Here is a 19,735-nt window from a genome sequence, read left to right as displayed (position 1 = left end):
ACCATCTTAACATTGCTTACTTAAAAAAAATTACAAAAAAAGAGGCAGCTCAGAGTAAAAAATAAATGTACTATGTAATCTGGGAATGGGTCATTTGACCTTACTGCACCACAACTCTTATCTGAACGAGACACAAGGTAACCTTCCTCATACAATTAAGCACCTGAGATTTTTCATTCATTCAATCATATTTATTGAGCGTTCACTGTGTGCAGAACACTGTAGTAAGCGCTTGGGAGAGTACAACAATAATACAACGAGTTTAAGAGATGTTAACCAAAAAAGGCTATTTCTTCCTGCACCTCGTTCATTCGCGACATAAGTCTCCAACAAACCTCCAGGGCATATAAAAATGTGGTATTACAGTAGAAATACCCATGGCTTGTTTAGTGGTAAGGATTAGAAATATCAGACTTAAGGATTAATGCGCCTCTATTAACAAATGTTTGGGATTAAACCGGCAAATAAGCCTGAAACCTCTACTGTAACCATTCTGAAGTCCACTTGCTGAAATAACGTTTCAAGATCAAGTCAAGGGACTTTGGTATTATAAAGGACAGACTGGTGAGGCCTGGAGACCAACTCAGAACAAACGGTATGCTCCTCCCTAGGAGCCTGAGCCGGCTGGAAGGAAACAAGGCAGTGAGGTGGATGGAGAGATAACTATCTTGGGAACTGAAAAATCTTCCAAAATTTCCTCGGGTTTTACAGCACCTGATCATGAGAGCGTTAATTCACAAACTCCATACACGAATTCTATACCAACCATACTTACTGAGCGCTTACCGTATGTAGGGTATGGTACTTAGAGCTTGGGAAAGTACGCTATAACAGAATTGGTAAACATATTCCCTTCCCACAAGAAGCTTATGGACTAGACAGGAGACGTACATTACAGATACGTACATAAGTGCTGTAGGGTTGAAGGTGGGATGAATAGAGGGTACAAATTCAAGTGCAGGGGCGATTCAGGAGAGAGAGACGGTAGGGGAAATGAAGTCTATAAAGATGGAGAACATTAAAAAACTCAAAAAAACCCCTCACCAAACCGTAACCTATCCCAAGTCATATTCTTTGGCGTACTAGTTCAGAACAATTCCAGCCTATATTGAATTCTCCCCATATTTCACCTTTGCATCCAGATTCTGGCATACTTGAATTCACTCCACAGTAATAATAATAATAATGATGATGATGACATTTGTTAAGCACTTACTATGTGCAAAGCACAGTACTACAGCACAGGACCTCAAAGCGTGAACACTAATATCAAGATTGTCCGAACTGCGGGGAAGAAAGCGAGATCCCTCCACTACAAAATACACGCTTGCTCTCCGGAGGAAAAGGCTCACCTTCTCTTCAGCCAGGTGCAGCAGTTGTTTCTTGGCTTTTTCCACATCCTGGGCAGGACCTCTGATGGTGACCGTGTCACTACCTGAACCTTCTGTTGGAAAGTGAATATGAACCCCACCACACTCCTCCATGATTGAGCGGATGAAACGACCTTTGGCACCAATGAGGGAGTTGTGAAGCTTGGAAGGAATAGAAACCTCCACCTCTGAAATGTTGGCCTAAGACACAAAAGACAAAATAGGGAATTCCATGCTTTCCGGGATGAAGGCGCCGAGAAATATTTAGTCTATAGTCCTTTGATAGCGATTAACCGCCACTAAGAGTCGTGCACTCGACAGAATGATAATAACCAGTCCCCACTTTTAACATCTTGGCAAACCATGACAACATAGCTACAGAGTAGACAACATAGCTAGAGTCCTACGGACTCGCATATACTACACAGTTCTAAGGGCTTTGTTTTGGGATTTGACTATCTCATCCACCTTTTTAATGAGACACAACAGTTCCCAAAGAGAACGGGAGAAGAGTGGGGCAAGGCTAAGAGAGAAGGAGCACAGTGAAGAGGGGAACAAAGACTATGTTGTTTCAATTCTAATGAGAAGATTCTGGAAGGGGGTGATTGATCAGTAAGGTATTCGCAGTCTGGTTTCAAAAGCATTTTCATTTTCTGTGTGGTCCACGAAGTAGTGTGACGTTCAGAAGTGAAAAGACTGAAGAGAGAAGTGCAGTCAGTTCTCTGAGAACACGAGTTATATTCTTGACACACCCCACAGTAAGAATCGTGTTGCAAATAGCATGCCTTGAGTGACACAATGCTCCCAAACATTTCTCATAGCTTCACATCATTTCATAACCAGATGATATCACTAGAAAGTTTCCCAATTCAGCAACAGTGCTCTCTCCAAAGTGTAGAGTCAGAACATGCATTATGGGAGACCTGACCGTACCATGAATTAGACTTAAATCGATTAATAGCATTTATTGAGCGTCTGGGCATAGACCATCGTACCAGCCACTTGGGAGAGAACCGAAGAATTTGTAGACATGATCCCTGCCCTCAAGAAGCTTACTGTCAAGCGGAAGGAAGAGACACAAAAAGTATGGTACAGGAACAGGGTACAAGAGAGAAGAATATAAGTGATTCAGTGGGTTGTGAAGTGGTGTGACAGTTCTGATGGAGTTAGGGAATAAAAAATGGGAAGACTTGGAATTCAACTGGGAAGGCTCCCAAGAGAAGATTGGTCAGTGATGCTGAACTGCTTACTATGTGCAAAGCAATACAAAGGAGTTCGTACACACGACCCTTGCCTTCAAGGTGCTCACATTTTAGTGGGAGCTGTGATTTTAGAAGGGGAGAGCCGTGGAATGCAGGATATAATGGAGAAGGGAATTCCAGGTACGGGGAATGGTATGAGAAAAAGATAAGGAGCAGGGAAGCATGAGAGAGGAACCAAAAGTGAGCTGGGGTTTAGTGGGAAAAGAGAGTGAACAAAGAGGGAGAGAGAGATGAGTGCCTTAAAACCCAATCGTTTGGATTCTTTGGTTTGATGCGGATAGGCTTTTGACGAGGGGAGAAAAAATGTGTACAAAATGTTATGTGAGAACAATAATCCGGTCAGCAGAGTGAAGTATGGCATGGAGAGGGGATGGACTGGAGGCAGGGAGCTCGATGAGGAGAAGGATGCAGCTTAAAAGAAACTGTAAATTTCCGTATTAAAGTTCAAGCGGTTATAAGAATAATAATCTATTCTCCCCTCCCATATCACAAGGGATTTCATCCATTACCAGGTCTTTCTGGATGGAAAGAATTCGGCTGCGAGCGGCTTCACAGTTTGCTCGCTTGCCTGTGATGACTATTGTCTCCGAGTTGCTATTCTCTGCTGGAAGATCAATCTTAGTGTTGCTCTCCTCACGGATCTGCAAGGGAAAAAGCTCAACGTGAGAAGCTTCCTAGGTTGTTTCTTCAGAGTCCAGAGGCCTAGGAGGGGTTCCATTCAGCTAAATAATAATAATGGCATTTATTAAGCGCTTACTATGTGCAAAGCACTGTTCTAAGCGCTGGGGTGGTTACAAGGTGATCAGATTATCCCACGGGGGGCTCACAGTCTTAACCCCCATTTTACAGATGAAGGAACTGAGGCACAGAGAAGTTAAGTGACTTGCCCAAGGTCACAGAGCAGGCAATTGGCGGAGCCAGGACTTGAACCCGTGACCTCTGACTCCAAAGCCCAGGCTCTTTCCACGGAGCCACGCTGCCCTTTTAACCCCTACGGAGGGAAAGTTAACGGGATGGGGGCTCAGGGGCGACAGTCTGAAGGTCTAGGGGCCAGAAACTCTCACTCTTACTTTTTTGATGTTTGCCCCTCCTTTTCCAATGATATTCTTGTGGAATTGTTTGAAGATTGGAACGGAAATAGAATAGCTATTCTCAACCTTAAAGAAAAAAAAAAGTTACGTATGCAGTTAATGCTACTCGATAGGAAAAAAGAAACATTCCTTCTCCCCTTTTCAATGGGATTTGCGTAGATGATGATTATACTCTTCAAACTCTGATTTTTAGAGCAAATATTCTGATTTACTGCCACTTAGGAATATGAACTGCTCATGCCTTTTTGAGACCTCAAACCCCAGTCCCCTATCAGAAAACCCGTGGCTAAAAAGCAAAAGCAACTCAAATCACTTTCCAGGGAGATGGGGTACGTTCTACCTAGTAATAAACACTCCTCTTAACTCTGGTGCTCAACCTGTTCGGCAATGTTTCTAAAACTTGTCTGCAAATACACTACGAAATCTATTTTTTCATGGCACGCCCACTCCAGACTATAATTCAACCACTCTAATGCATCAAACAGGTTTTCCAACATAGATCTTGAAAGGTTTCTGCCAGAGGGAAATAAACTCTTGTGAATACGGACATCTGACTAAAAGATGATTATTCTTATGTATCATTATGGTATTTGTTAAGTGGTTACTATGTGCCAAGCACTTTTCTAAGCCCTGGGGTAGATACAAACTGCTCAGGGTGGACACAGTCCCTGTCCCACATGGGTTTTAAGTAGGAGGAAGAACAGGGATTTCATTCCCATTTTACAGATGAGGAATTGGGAAGTCAAGTGACTTGCAGAAGGTCACAGAGCAAGCAAGAGACAGAACCGGGATTAGAACCCAGGTCCTCTAACTCCCTGGCCCTTGCCCTTTCCACTAGGCCGTGCTGAAAAAAACAGCTTAAATTCCAATTATGGGGAGATAGATTTATGTTGTCAAACCCAATAAAGTCCCTATTTAATTGTGTTCATTTGTTAATTCTCGCCTTCCCACATCTGAGAATCACTAATGTGGCAGCTGACAAAAGATCTCAAATTATTTAGAAATGCAGAGAATCTAAAAGGAGCTAGGAAAGGACTTTATGTTTAACAGCTTCAACATTAAAATTTCACAACTACCAAATCTCAAGGTGGACATGCCGAAACCTGGGGTTCCGATACAATTATAATCTTTAGATATTTGACAGCTAACAGAAAACAAAGACCTCAAGAAGACTTTTCCATCTACTCAGGTAGTGAAGAGACTTCAGGGTAACCCAGAAACAATTTTATGGGGGATGAATAAGGCAGTTTCCATTAATATGGAATCTATATAAACCCCCTTTCACTACCCAAAATGTTGTACAGCCACATATCTATTCTAAACTGTGAGCCCGTTGTTGGGTAGAGACCGTCTCTATGTGTTGCCAACTTGTACTTCCCAAGCACGTAGTACAGTGTTCTGCACACAGTGAGTGCTCAATAAATACGATTGAATGAATATCTATATAGATATAGAAACCAACATGAATTCAAACACTTGACATAGGAATCCCAATAAACTGTGTCACTAAAAGTTACGAGCAAAGCTAGGACGGAAACCAGACCTCTCATATTCCACACCCTGCAGAGTCATGCAGTTTCAACATTCTCACGTGTAATACGGGGGCACAAGACCACACATACCAGATCTGCCACCATCTTCTGCATATACTTGGTGCATTTTTCCACCTCATTCTTGGGCCCTCTTAGTTGGACAATATCACTTTTTTGCGCCGGGTCCGGGAAGTTGATGATGACCTGGGAGAAATGATCGAGATTTTATCAGCTCAATTTATAGAGGCAACCACGTCGCCAGCCGCCACAAAGTACGCTACCAGGCTCCCGACCTCAAGGATTAGATTCCCTTCACAGCAAGCTGTTTGGTTTCCTTAGGGAGCCTGGTTTCTGCTCACCAGAGTTCAGCTCTCCCCTCAACCTCTTTAATGATTGTGCTTTCCTCAATTTCCATCTTCTTGTCTTCCCCATTATCCTTTAAGTAAGTCGAGGGCAGAGAACCCACCTTTTTTTTTAATCCACATTCCCCGCGGTTGCCTAGCACGGCCTACCAGGTAGGCGCTCAATAAAACCTGTTGAAAATGAGACTCAGCAGAGTCCCTAGGCTGTTAAGCCTCTGAGAGAAGATGTGAAATCACTTCACGTTCTCAACTTGGGTGACGTAGACATGACCCTTCTTAGGGGAAGACTTACCTCGGGGAATTTGTCACGAATTTCACGGATTCGTTCACCTTTTTGCCCGATGATTGTTCGATGAAATTTCTGCTCAATGATTAAATCCTTGGTACGTTCGTTTTCCTGGAAAGACCCATACAGATTACAATTGCTACTGTGCTTAGTGAAAGCAAGTTCACTCGGACTATTCACTCAACTCTGAACTGGGGGTAATCCAAAGAGTTCCCTACTAACATAGTTCAAGTCTAGGCTTTTGGCTGAAATCCTGACAAATGTGAGTGTTTCGGGGAAGTTTACACCACTAGTGACTAAAACTTGGGAGTCCAATGTAATGCTAACAGAACCATGCTGATATCACTGCTAATTCCCTGAAGCTGGAGAGTGGACTGCAGCTGTGGAAACCAAATTTGTTGGAACGGCTTCGGAATAATAGAAAGCAGCTACATAGTCCTCCAAATTACATGACCCACATTGGCAGGAGTACAAAAAAATATTTTAGTCGATCCAGATTAATTAAAGACAACTATGCTTCTGTTTGAACCAGCTATAATGGGTTTCCTAAGAATCAAATAAAATTTAAAGGAGATTGACTCGAATCCTAAACAACCATAGCTGTTTGGTACATCTCTCCCAAATTTGAGCATGTTAGTAATATTTTATTGCACACCCACTGGGTGCAATTCTGAAGTACCAGGGATGGAGACGCGGCTCTTGACATGAAGAGTTCTCCTCTACCACTCAAAAATATTAATTTCCACTGTCAGCAAAACCAGGTTTCATGATTTGGACTTAAAGAGCTTTTTGAGAAGTCCTAGTCAGCCCAGCCTGATAATGGAAAAAGGAAAAAACTGGCGGGTAATACTTGTAGGTAGTGACTAGTTCTTGCTCTAAAACAAGTCAGAAGTAAAGAGTTTTAACAGCACAGTGCGGGGGAAGAAACAGAACTCTAACCCACCATACGGGAAGCAAGTTCCAGCAGCTCTTTCTTGGCCTGTTGTACTCCTTGAGGGTCTCCCTCAATTCGGATCAGGTTACTTTTTTCATTATCAGGAGGGATTCGTACAGAGACCTTGTACTGGTCTTTGATTCTGTTAACTACAGGACACACACAGAAACACACGCAAAATGCAATTATTTAATGAAAGATACTGTTACACAGTCACTGCTAGAGCTAGCCCATGATCCACCCGATAGGTATCCTAAGGACACCAGAGTCCACGCATCAGACCTGGAATTCCCGTCATTAAAAAAACTCCTTTACTTAAAATTCCAAGTTAAACATACAGAAATGTATTTCTTATCTTTAGGAAACATTTCTCTACTACAGGCCTTCATCCGATTGATGAGAACTGAAGTCTTCATCTAAAAAAAAAATCTATCTTTTCATTCTCTTCAGCTGTTACGAGGGCAGATTCAACTACTTTCTAAGTTTTAGGACAATTTCAAAGGTACCTTAAAAGGTGTTATTGTGTCCTGAGGCCAAGGAGCAGGACAAATATTACCTTATTCTAAATTTAAAACCGAACACTGAAGAAAGCCCCATTGGCTTGTGGGCCAAGTGAAACAAGGAATTATCTCAGAAGGGTCTTGAGTAGGGTAGATCAAAATTCAGATTTTTTCTTTTAAAGTATATACTCGAAGAAAGAGTGCTTTCAATTCCCTAAAATTGTCTCATTGATCTGGTATTCTATAGAAGACTGAGTGCTCTATGTTTGGGGAATGTTTTTTAGTCACTTTCCATAATTACATGTTCTCATTTTTTCCACTGAGATGTACAATTCTGGGGGCAAGGCATCACCAAGGGAGTCATGCGCCTCGGAATACAGGGCACAGTTTTAATGTTGGAACAATAATAATAATAATAATGGCATTTATTAAGCGCTTACCATGGGCAAAGCACTGTTCTAAGTGCTGGGGAGGTTACAAGGTGATCAGGCTGTCCCACGGGGGGCTCACAGTCTTCATTCCCATTTTACAGATGAGGTAACTGAGGCACAGAGAAGTTAAGTGACTTGCCCAAAGTCACACAGCTGACAATTGGCGGAGCCGGGATTTGAATCCCAACTTCAGACTCGAAAGCCCGTGCTCTTTCCACTGAGCCACGCTGCGTCCCCAAGAACACACACTACTAAAGCTGTGCAACAGCAACTCCAGAGCCCGAATGGGAGCATCCCGTATGTGGCAGTAACCGAAGGGCCACCCAAACATGTCCATTTAATGGATTAACCGCTCACAAGGTGCACGCAGCATTCAGAAACACTCGCAAACCCTACCATTAAGGTACACAGTAAATGAGGACAAGGATGACAGGAAAATAACAAAGGGCAGAAAAGCCCATCGTATCAAAGCAACATGGTCTACTGGAAAGAGCATGGGCCCCATAGTCCGAGAACCTGGGTTATAATTCAACCCTGCCACTAACTTGCTCTGTGACCTTGGACAAGTCCCCTAATTTCTCAATTTCCTCAACAAAAGGTGGGTATGCAAAACCTGTTCTCCCTTGGACAGTCCTGTGTGGGACAGAGACTGTGTCCGACTTAACTTGTATCTACCCTAGCACTTAGAACAATGCTTGACACATAGAAAGTGCTGTGCAAATACCGTAGTTATTATTAAAAAATACCAGTCTTCAGCACAAACCCATCCCCTCAGACTTCAATGATCTGGATACGACTCCTGCCACTACTCAAATAGCATAGGTGAGTTCTGAGTAGCCTTCGGTGTAACAGACAGGCCCTTCAACAGGGCTACTGTGGTAGATTTGGAAAACACTTATGATTGAAAAGTCAGCTACACGGAAATGTAGATTAGGAAGGCCCATAAAGTAATGTCCTAAGGGGAAAAGGGAAATTTACCCAACTACCGTTTCATGGCCTCCAAATAACTATAGGTTATGGCTTTCCTTTACAGGATCATAAAAAAAGATAGATTTTATTTTTCCACATTGTCAAGATTCTGCACCAAAACCATTTCCTTCCGATAGCGGTGTCAAAGGTCACTGAACAAACCATTTCCTTGTTAAAAAAAAAAAACACAAAGCCTCTGGTCCTTCTCAGTGAAAACCAACAGAACTGGTACATTAGTCTATTACAATAAACCAAAACAACTCACTGTTGGCACCACTCTTCCCAATTAAGTGCCTGTGGAATTTGTGGTCAATATTGATCTCTACATAATCCATCCGGTTAATCTGTGGGAAGAACACATAATTAGGGCCAAGGAGCTCAGGAAGGTGACGAAAAGTAACAGGGCTCAATATGCTACATTGCAGGTGAAGTGCGAAATCACTATCCAAGACAAATGTGTTCTGCAAGCCAGACTGTAAGCCCACTATTGGGTAGGGACTGTCTATGTTGCCAACTTGTACTTCCCAAGCGCTTAGTACAGTGCTCTGCACACAGTAAGCGCTCAATAAATACGATTGATTGATTTAGGAAACACAGAGGCCAAACTCTTGCTTTGCAGCCTGGCAAATCAGGACTTGGATTCTAATCCCAGCTCCGCCGCTTTTCTGCTGTGTAACCTTGGGTACGTTACTTACATTTTCTGTGCCTCAGTTATTTCATCTGTACAATGGGGACATTGATTGCGTCAACCCAATTATCTTTTATCTACCCCAGCGCTTAATACAGTGCCTGGCACACTAGTAAGTGTGCGTGTGTGTGCGTGCACAACCGCCCACTCAAAAAAAAATACAAGTCTTTTTGGCTAAGGCAAAAAGGTTTCTAAATATTGTTCAGCAGTCTCTGTCCTCTTTCAGATGAAGGAATCCCCACACCCAAGTTTTCTCAAGTATTTCTTCAAAATGTCATCTTTCGAATACCTCTCCCCTTTCCACTGGGTTTTCATTCATTTGATCATATTTATTGAGCGCTTACTGTGTGGGAAGCACTGTACTAAGCTCTTGGGAGAGTACAATACAAAAACAGACACATTCCCTGCCCACAACAAGCTTACCGTCTGGAAGCGGGGGGAGACAGACATCTGCACAAATAAATAAAATTAAAGATACGTACATAACTGCTGTGGGGTTGGGAGGGGAAAAGAAGTTTCCCTTTCTAAAAATTTTAGGAATTCTCTCATTTTTGAGGCTTACACTGCCCATCTTACTTCCTTGACCGTTTTAAAAGCTGGGTGAAGGATTTCAATTACGTAAGGAAGTTGCACAGAAATTTTTAAGACAGAAAGCCTCCACATCCCTGCCTACTCTTCCCTAAAATCCCTTCTTCTCAGAGCACACCAAGTCTAACTCTTCGGGTCACATATTGGGAAAGACTTACTAAATCCTTGACCATGATCTCAATTTGTTCTTGAGCCACATTCACATCCTCAGTTGGTCCTTCCAGAGTGATTTTATCCTCTCCTTCAGTGAATTCTATGTGAACCTGCAAGACACACAGGATAAGAAATCCAGTCAGAGTTCTGAACTGCCCGACTGAACTGAACGCTGCCGGCAATTCACAAAACCAAAGCGTTCATCAACTTCTGTCCCTCCCACCACACTCCAGCAGTAGATATTCCCTTTCTTGGTATACACACAGCGAGCAGGAAAAATCTAGGAACTCCAATTGGCTTTCAGGAAGCGAATTCAGTGTGTTTTATCCACAATTAAAACCTTCCTCGATTTTGCTTTCGAGAGTGGACTCAAAGTAGCATACCTTTGGCATCTGCTGAGTAATTTTGGCCAGATTCTGTCCTTTCTTGCCGATGATGAAACGGTGAAGCCAAGAAGGGGCAGAGACGGAGGAGACTGTAAAACTGTTGGCCTAGAAGAAAAGAAACAAACAGCTCAGATCTATGTGCTTCAGTGCGTAAGGGAAGTAAAGTAAAAATGAGTTCCTTTTTGAATGGTGGCAACAAGATTGAAGTGATTGAACAAGATTGTGAGGCCTGTGGTGGCTCAGAGGGAAAGTAACAGCCTTGAAAGGCTGGAGGCCTGGGTTCTAATCCCCTCTCTGGTATGAGAGTGTAAAATAAGATTGTAAATACCTAGGAGGGTCTAGAATAGATCACCTAAGAGTGCTGAGATAAAAGTTTGGCCCTACTGAGAGCTCACCTCCTCCAGGAGGCCTTCCCAGACTGAGCCCCTTCCTTCCTCTCCCCCTCATCCCCCTTCCATCCCCCCATCTTACCTCCTTCCCTTCCCCACAGCACCTGTTTATATGTATATGTTTGTACATATTTATTACTCTATTTATTTATTTTACTTGTACATATCTATTCTATTTTGTTAGTATGTTTGGTTTTGTTCTCTGTCTCCCCCTTTTAGACTGTGAGCCCACTGTTGGGTAGGGACCGTCTCTATATGTTGCCAACTTGTACTTCCCAAGCGCTTAGTACAGTGCTCTGCACATAGTAAGCACTCAATAAATACGATTGATGATGATGATGATGAAGTGTCTATGTCTGGGGGGAGTGGGGGCGGAGGGTTAGCAGTGCCAAGAGCATTCTGAACTACTACATTTCCCATCAGGGTTCCCGATGACCCCTGTATTAGGATTCTACTTTGCAACAATATGACCCACTGGAAATAGCACGGGCCTGGGAATCGGAAGACCTGGATTCTAATTCCCGTTGTGACACTCGCCTGTGCATCCTCACGTGGGACAGGGACCATGTCAGACATGATTATCCCAATGCTTAGCACATCCTTTTTTTTTTTGGCAGGGGGAAGGGTATTCTTCTAGACTGTGAGCCCACTGTTGGGTAGGGACTGTCTCTATTTGTTGCCAACTTGTACTTCCCAAGCGCTTAGTACAGTGCTCTGCACACAGTAAGCGCTCAATAAATATGATTGATTATTTGTTAAGCCCTTACTATGTACCGTGCACTGTTCTAAGCCCCAGGGTAGACACAAGATAGTCAGGTTGGTAACAGTCCCTATTAGAGAAGCAGCGTGGCTCGGTGGAAAGAGCACCGGCTTGGGAGTCAAAGGTGAGAGGTTCTAATCCCGGCTCCACCGCTTGTCTACTGTGTGACTTTGGGCAAGTCACTTCACTTCTCTGTGCCTCAGTTACCTCATCTGTCAAATGGGGATTAAGATTGTGAGCCCCACGTGGGACAACCTGATCACCTTGTATCCCCCCCAGTGCTTAGAACATAGTAAGCACACAGTAATATAGTAAGCGCTGAACAAATGCCATCGTTATTATTATTATTATCATCATCCCTCCAGGGCACACAGTCTTCTTCCCCATTTTACAGGTAAAGTAACAGGCACAGAGAAGCTAAGTGACTTACCAAGGTCACACAGCAGACACGTGGCGGACCCGGGATTAGAATCCAGGTCCTTCCAACTTCCAGGCCCGTGCTCTTTCCACTAGGCCACACTGCTTCTCTAAGCTTTTAAGACCATTATTACTAGCAGTAAAATCTACGGGGTTTCGTTGAAAGGTTAAGGTAGCTATGTTCTAGGAATTACCTTGGCGTAGACCTCAGTCAACGCCTGTCCCAACTTCTCGGGCTCGCCACGCAGTATCACAGTCTCCGAGCTGCTGTCTGTAGGTGGGATCTCAACTGAAACTCCGGTTCGCTCTAATATCTCCTGCAAGGAATTGCCTTTGGGCCCGACGACGTATTTGTGCTGAGACTTCTTTACCTCCACGGCAATGGTTGTGGTCTTCTTTTTCTAAAGGAAAGAACAGTGAAGGCAGCCGGTTAGTGGAAGAATGGCAACTGTCACCGTGTTTCTCGGTGAAACACCCAGAAAGGAAGAGAATAGGAATAAGGCAAAAACCAATACAAAAGACAGGGAGGCTACTCCTAAAAAACACTTCGAAACTGATCAGGATATTTCAGGCATAGACATAGATAACAATGTTTCTAGAATCCACCCTTTCCTCTCCATCCAAACTGCTATCTTGTTGATCCAAGCACTTATATTCATTCATTCATCTGTATTTATTGAGTGCTTACTGTGTGCAGAGCACTGTACTTCCCAAGCGCTTAGTACAAGTTGGCAACATATAGAGACGTTCCCAGCCAACAACCCTCCCCAACTTATATCCCACCTTGACTACTGCATCAGCCTTCTCACTGAATTCCCTGCCTCCAGTCTTCACCTTTCCAGTTCATACTTCATTTTGCTACCCAGATTGTTTTTCTGAAAAAATTGAGTTCCTATAGTCCCACTCAAAAGCCTACCAAGGTTGCCCATTGACCCCCCAGTCAGAAACTCCTTACCACTGGAATTAAGGCACTCAATCAGCTCTCTCCCTCCTACCTTAACTGGCTCATCTTCTAAAACCCAATCCGCACACTTTGCTCCTCTAACACCAATCTATTCTCTGTTTCTCGACTTCCCAGCCCCTTGTCCACGTCTTCTCTCTGACCTGGAACTCCCACCCCTTTCATATCTGCGGGTCCCCCACGCTAACCTCCTTCAAAACCCTCCTTAAAAAAAAAAAAAAAGACACCTCCTCCAAGATGCCTTCTCTGACTAAGCCCTCATTTCTCCTCCTTGGCCTCCCCTCTGCATTGCCTCGACACCTGGCTTTGTAGCCCTTAAATCATTTCGATATTCACCTCAGCCCCACAACACACATGTACTTATCCTAAGACTCTACTGTTTCCCCTATTATCCTTCTAGACTATAAGCTCCCCTTTGGCAGGGACCATGTCTACTAACTCTGTTGCATTATACTTTCCCAAGCACTTAGCATAGTAGCTGCATCCATTAAGTGCTCAATAAATACCACTGATGGATGATGCTTCAGGATTAGGAAATGAATAGCTTTAAATAATAATAATAATAATAAGGATAATAATAAGTCATGCGACAGAATACAGGGCACAGTTTTAATGTTGGAACAATAATAATAATAACAATAATGGCATTTATTAAGCGCTTACTATGTGCAAAGCACTGTTCTAAGTGCTGGGGAGGTTACAAGGTGATCAGGTTGTCCCACGCGGGGATCACAGTCTTAATCCCCATTTTACAGATGAGGTAACTGAGGCCCAGAGAAGTTAAGTGACTTGCCCAAAGTCACTTCCAAAGCTGACAATTGGCAGAGCCGGGATTTGAACCCATGACCTCTGACTCCAAAGCCCGTGCTCCTGTCCACTGAGCCACGCTGCTTCTCTAAAGTCTTTAAAGCTCGTTACTGCACTAAAAGACCACTGAGAAGCAGCGTGGCTCAGTGGAAAAGAGTCCGGGCTTTGGAGTCAAAGGTCGTGGGTTCAAATCCCAGCTCGGCAAACTGTCAGCTGTGTGACTTTGGGTAAGTCACTTCTCTTCTCTGTGCCTCGGTTACCTCATCTGTAAAACGGGGATGAAGACTGTGAGCCCCACGGGGGACAACCTGATCACCTTGTAACCTCCCCAGTGTTTAGAACAGTGCTTGGCACATAGTAAACGCTTAATAAATGCCATTATTATTATTATTAAAAGGGATGGACTTCACAGTTCACACCTTATAGGAATTCTCCTTGCTATCATGCTGCTATGGGATAATGATTTATCGAGGTTCTTTCCAAAACTACAGGAAACTGCATAGCCCAATCAGAAAAACATTGGCAGCATGACAAGGGTCACTGGAAAGAGCCCGGGCTCTGGAGTCAGAGGTCATGGGTTCAAATCCCAGCTCCGCCAACTGTCAGTTATGTGACTTTGGGCAAGTCACTTAACTTCTCTGTGCCTCAGTTCCCTCATCTGTAAAATGGGGATTTAGACTATGAGCCCCCCATAGGACAACCTGATCACTTTGTAACTGCCCCAGCGCTTAGAACAGAGCTTTGCACATAGTAAACACTTAACAAATGCCATTAAAAAAAACAAAACAAAAAGTCAGGCCCAAAAGCTGATCAGATGCAAATTCCTGACCTTAAGAGCTTTTAAGAAACGTGCCAATCTTTGCATAGAAGCTGGCCCTCCCCAGAGGTTTTTCTGCTTCACAATTTCTGGCCCACCTAAAACTCTTCCTCTTCTCACCTTCCACTGGCTGAGAAGTCATCACAAACGTAAAGGCAGCGGGAACTCAGACAGAATGCTTACGGTAACGAGGAGCAAAACCACCCATTTGACATCACAAAAAGTCGGGTTGGTCCTCTAGCAGCTGGTTTTCACTGCGTGGGTAATTAGGTCAGGACCAAATGAGGATTAAAAGCAATAAAAGGCAGTGGTAAGGGACTCCCTCTAAAGAAACACACCTTCTCTTCATAGATCTTTTTAATGCGGGCCACAGCCTGGGCCAACTGTTCCTTCTCTCCCGTGAAGACGATCTCCGTCCGATTGACGCTGGCCGGGGGAATGTTGATCCTCGTCCCCGTTTCCTGCATGATCTCGCCAACCAGTTTGTTGTAGGGTCCAGCAATGAAGGGGTGGAACACCTTCTCCACATCTAGCCTCTCCACAGCACGCTTATCCTGAAAGATTAGGGAAATAATTGCAGGCGGATTTGTAATTTACGAGCCGCACATACCCATTCTACGTACACATAGAGTATACCTAGCTGGACAATGCACCTCCCATCTCTCAGTCCATTTAACACCCACTTGGGTTTAAAGCAGCACAGAATACGGACCTGCAGAGGTAAACCATGCTATCATCATCATCAATCGTATTTATTGAGCGCTTATTGCGTGCAGAGCACTGTACTAAGCGCTTGGGAAGTACAAATTGGCAACACATAGAGACATCGGGTTTAAAGCAGCACAGAACACGGACCTGCAGAGGTAAACCACGCTATCGTCATCATCAATCGTATTTATTGAGCGCTTACTGTGTGCAGAGCACTGTACTAAGCGCTTGGGAAGTACAAATTGGCAAAATATCATCATCATCAATCGTATTTATTGAGCGCTTACTATGTGCAGAGCACTGTACTAAGCGCTTGGGAAGTACAAATTGGCAACATATAGAGACAGTCCCTACCCAACAGTGGGCTCACAGTCTAAAAGGGGGAAACAGAGAACAAAACCAAACATACTAACAAAATAAAATAAAAAGAATAGATATGTACAAGTAAAATAAATAAATAAATAAATAGATTAATAAATGTGCACAAACATATATACATATATACAGGTGCTGTGGGGAAGGGAAGGAGGTAAGATGGGGGGGATGGAGAGGGGGATGAGGGGGAAAGGAATGAGGATTAAAAACATATGAAACATCGCCTTCAGAATCCAAGACTAACTGCCAGTACAGAGATGCCCTGGGTTATGGCCACTTTTTAGATGACCAATATGTCACAAGTATTTTTTTAAAAAGCTTTTTTGAAGTGCCTACTATGTGCACTGTGTTAAGTTCTGGGGAAGATACAAGCTCATCAGGTTGGACACAGTCCCTGTCCCACATGGGGTTCACAGTTTTCAATTCCCATTTTTGAGGAACAGTGTGGCTCATTGGAAGGATCACAGGCCCGGGAGTCCGAGGACCTGGGTTCTAATCCCAGCTTCACCACCTGCCTGCTGTGGGACCTTGGGCAAGTCGCTTCACTTCTCTGTGCCTCAGTTCCCTCACCTGTAAAACGGGGATTAAGACTGTGAGCTCCACATGGGACAGGGACTCTGTCCAAACCCACATTTATTACTCTATTTATTTATTTATTTTACTTGTACATATCTATTCTATTTATTTTATTGGGACAGGGACTCTGTCCAAACCCATATTTATTACTCTATTTATTTTACTTGTACATATCTATTCTATTTATTTTATTTGTATGTTTGGTTTTGTTCTCTGTCTCCCCCTTTTAGACAGTGAGCCCACTGTTGGGTAGGGACTGTTTCTATATGTTGCGAACTTGGACTTCCCAAGCGCTTAGTACAGTGCTCTGCACACAGTAAGCGCTCAATAAATACGATTGATTGATTGATTGATTGCTCTATCCCAGCACTTAGTAAAGTGCCTGGCACATATTAGGCTCTTAACAGAGAAGCAGCGTGGCTCAGTGGAAAGACCACAGGCTTTGGAGTCAGAGGTCACGGGTTCAAATCCCAGCTCCGCCAATTGTCAGCTGTGTGACTTTGGGCAAATCACTTAACTTCTCTGGGCCTCAGCTACCTCATCTGTAAAATGGGGATGAAGACTGTGAGCCCCCCGTGGGACAACCTGATCACCTTGTAATCTCCCCAGCGCTTAGAACAGTGCTTTGCACATAGTAAGCGCTTAACAAATACCATTATTATTATTATTACCGAAAACCACAATTATCTTAGAAGTGGCTCAGTGGAAAGAGCCCGGGCTTTGGAGTCAGAGTTCATGGGTTCAAATCCCGGCTCTGCCAGTTGTCAGCTGTGTGACTTTGGGCAAGTCACTTAACTTCTCTGGGCCTCGGTTACCTCATCTGTAAAATGGGGATGAAGACTGTGAGCCCCCCGTGGGACAACCTGATCGCCTTGTAATCTCCCCAGCGCTTAGAACAGTGCTTTGCACATAGTAAGCGCTTAATAAATGCTATTATTATTATTATTAAGTGAGGTAACAGGCCCAGAGAAGTGACTTGCCCAAGGTCATACAGCAGGCACATGGCAGAGCTGGGATTGGAAGCCAAGTCCTCTGATTCTCAGGCCTGTGCTCTTTCAACTAGGTGTGATGCTTCTTTCCGTTCTTTAAGACCAGACTTCACGCAAGAGGCCAAACTGTCTTGACATCACAGCTAAGCATTACGGAAAGGTAAATGCCTTCCTCCCACGATTTACGGCTGCGCTCCCATCTCCTCTCCCCGGCCAATGCACTAGCCTCTCCCATTCCCCATCACCAGGTTACCAGTAGCATTTTCGTCCTATTCTTCGCCCCTCACAATGTGGGAATAGGTCTGGGATGAAACCAGGCTGGGATAACACAACAGGCAACTCCCTTTCGCCCCCAAACCAGCATCCAGTTCAATTTAACTGCCCCGGGGCACACGTCGGGGAGCCAAACTAGGGTCCGATTTTTAAAAAGAAATGACTAGTGGCTACTGAATTACGATCCCGTTACCTGCTCAGCAGAGATGAGGAGGACCTCGTGCCGGGCCTTCTCTATCCCTTCCTTGGTGCCAGTGATCTTGATCTGGTTGCTGGGGTCATCGGGGCGGGGGATCTGGATTTTGGTTGCGGTTTTCAGCTCCAGGTCCTGGAGCTTCTCTCCATTCTTCCCGATGACAAAGCGGTGATGCTCCTTGGGAATGGGAACGGTCGCAGAAGCCTACGGGCCGAGGAGCACAGAGGAGGAGGTGGGCGGAGAAGAGGGGTTCTCAAAATGTGGGTCGAAAGATTTGCTGAATAGCAAATTGGGACTCGTTGCCTTTCAGCAACCAATAAGATTGATTCATTCAATTGTACCTATTGAGCACTTAGTGTGTGCAGAGCACTGTACTAATAAGATGCCCTCTAGACTGTGAGCCCATTGTGGGGTAGGGACCTTCTCTATATGTTGCCAGTTTGTACTTCCCAAGCGCTTAGTACAGTGCTCTGCACACGGTAAGTGCTCAATAAATACGACCGAATGAATGTGAAGGAAGTTCCTGCTAATCAGTTACAGGATTCTGGGGTGTCAAATTGAGGGCTCTTGCTCTTCAGCACAACACTCACCATCTATAATCTGCTGGCAAGGTGACAAAGTCACCGTTCTCCTCACAGCCAGGACTCGTGGCAGGCAAGAGGAACCTGGGCATTAGAGCTTGTGGACTCTGAACCGGAAGGTACGTTTCAATCAAGACGTGGTATTTACTGAGCACTTGAGGGCAAGGCTTGGGAGAGAACCACAAAAGCAAGACAAGTTCCCAGTCTTCAAGGAGCCCACACTTTCAACATCTGACCAAACTGCCTCAGCAACACCAGAAATGAAGAATGACAGTTGCCGTCTTGCACACACACCGCTCCAAGCTTCGACAACGGCCAGGTAAGAATTTTGAGTGAACGTAACAGACTTAAGCCATTTGCAAAAGGAAGCTCATCTTGGAAAAATTAACTGTATGACCATTTGTTTCGGCACCTTAGAAAGACCAAACATTCTCACCAGTCTTCCTATTTTGTTAATGGGATTTATTAAAGTGCTTACTATACGCTAAGGGCTGGAGTGGATGCGAGCAGCAGCGTGGCTCAGTGGAAAGAGCCCGGGCTTTGAAGTCAGAGGTCATGGGTTCAAATCCCGGCTCCGCCAACTGTCAGCTGTGTGACTTTGGGCAAGTCACTTCACTTCTCTGTGCCTCAGTTACCTCATCTGGAAAATGGGGATTAAAACTGTGAGCCCCCCGTGGGACAACCTGATCACCTTGTAAACTCCTCAGCGTTTAGAACAGTGCTTTGCACATAGTAAGCGCTTAACAAATACCATCATCATCATGCGAGGTGATCAGGATGGGCATAGTCCCTGCCCAATACAGGAGCCTATATTCCAAGAGGGAGAGAGAATATGGAATTCAATTCCTACTTTACAGATGAGGAGGCACTGAAGTGATTTATAACTACGATTGATTGATTGATTGATTGATTTAGGGAAGCATCTCTGGTCTAATAGAAAGAGCAGAGGTCTGGCAGTGAAAAGGACCTGGGTTCTAAACCAGGCTCTCCCACTTGACTACGTGACCTAGGGCAAGTCACTTAACTTCTCTGGGCCTCAATTTCCCCACGTGTAAAATCGAGATTAAGACTGTGAACCCTATGTGGGACAAAATCCAACCCAATTATCCTGTATCTACCCCAGCACTTAATACAGTGCCTGGCACATAGTAAGCATTTAAATAAATGCCATTTAAAAAAAAACACAACCCACAACCTTGCCCCAAGATCTCGCAGAAGGCAAACGGTGGAGCTAGGATTACAACCCAGGGGTTCTGGGTTCCTATATCCTCTATCCCCTAATTCCCACCAACGATCAAGTGTACTTGGTAAAAACGTACACATTAAAAACCTCG

At 44.2% G+C, this 19,735-nt stretch overlaps 1 protein-coding gene across 2 annotated transcripts in view; it reads right to left on the bottom strand.

Annotated features, from left to right (window-relative positions):
- The window catches only part of LOC119930499 (high density lipoprotein binding protein), a 66,369-nt gene that overhangs the window by 23,663 nt on the left and 22,971 nt on the right, over window positions 1-19,735 (bottom strand). For both annotated transcript variants that reach the window (XM_038748870.1, XM_038748869.1), the window contains exons 6-17: window positions 17,818-18,024; window positions 15,042-15,257; window positions 12,313-12,519; window positions 10,550-10,657; window positions 10,172-10,276; window positions 9,003-9,081; window positions 6,847-6,986; window positions 5,910-6,014; window positions 5,346-5,459; window positions 3,703-3,789; window positions 3,142-3,273; window positions 1,353-1,571 (exon numbers count right to left, since the gene is read on the bottom strand). In XM_038748870.1, the coding sequence (XP_038604798.1) occupies window positions 1,353-1,571; window positions 3,142-3,273; window positions 3,703-3,789; window positions 5,346-5,459; window positions 5,910-6,014; window positions 6,847-6,986; window positions 9,003-9,081; window positions 10,172-10,276; window positions 10,550-10,657; window positions 12,313-12,519; window positions 15,042-15,257; window positions 17,818-18,024 (1,719 nt within the window). The remainder of the gene's footprint in view (window positions 1-1,352; window positions 1,572-3,141; window positions 3,274-3,702; window positions 3,790-5,345; window positions 5,460-5,909; window positions 6,015-6,846; window positions 6,987-9,002; window positions 9,082-10,171; window positions 10,277-10,549; window positions 10,658-12,312; window positions 12,520-15,041; window positions 15,258-17,817; window positions 18,025-19,735) is intronic.

This window comes from Tachyglossus aculeatus, chromosome 7 (assembly GCF_015852505.1).
Source record: "Tachyglossus aculeatus isolate mTacAcu1 chromosome 7, mTacAcu1.pri, whole genome shotgun sequence".
NCBI classification, from domain to species: Eukaryota; Metazoa; Chordata; class Mammalia; order Monotremata; family Tachyglossidae; genus Tachyglossus; species Tachyglossus aculeatus.
This window is presented reverse-complemented; position numbering and strand designations above follow the sequence as displayed.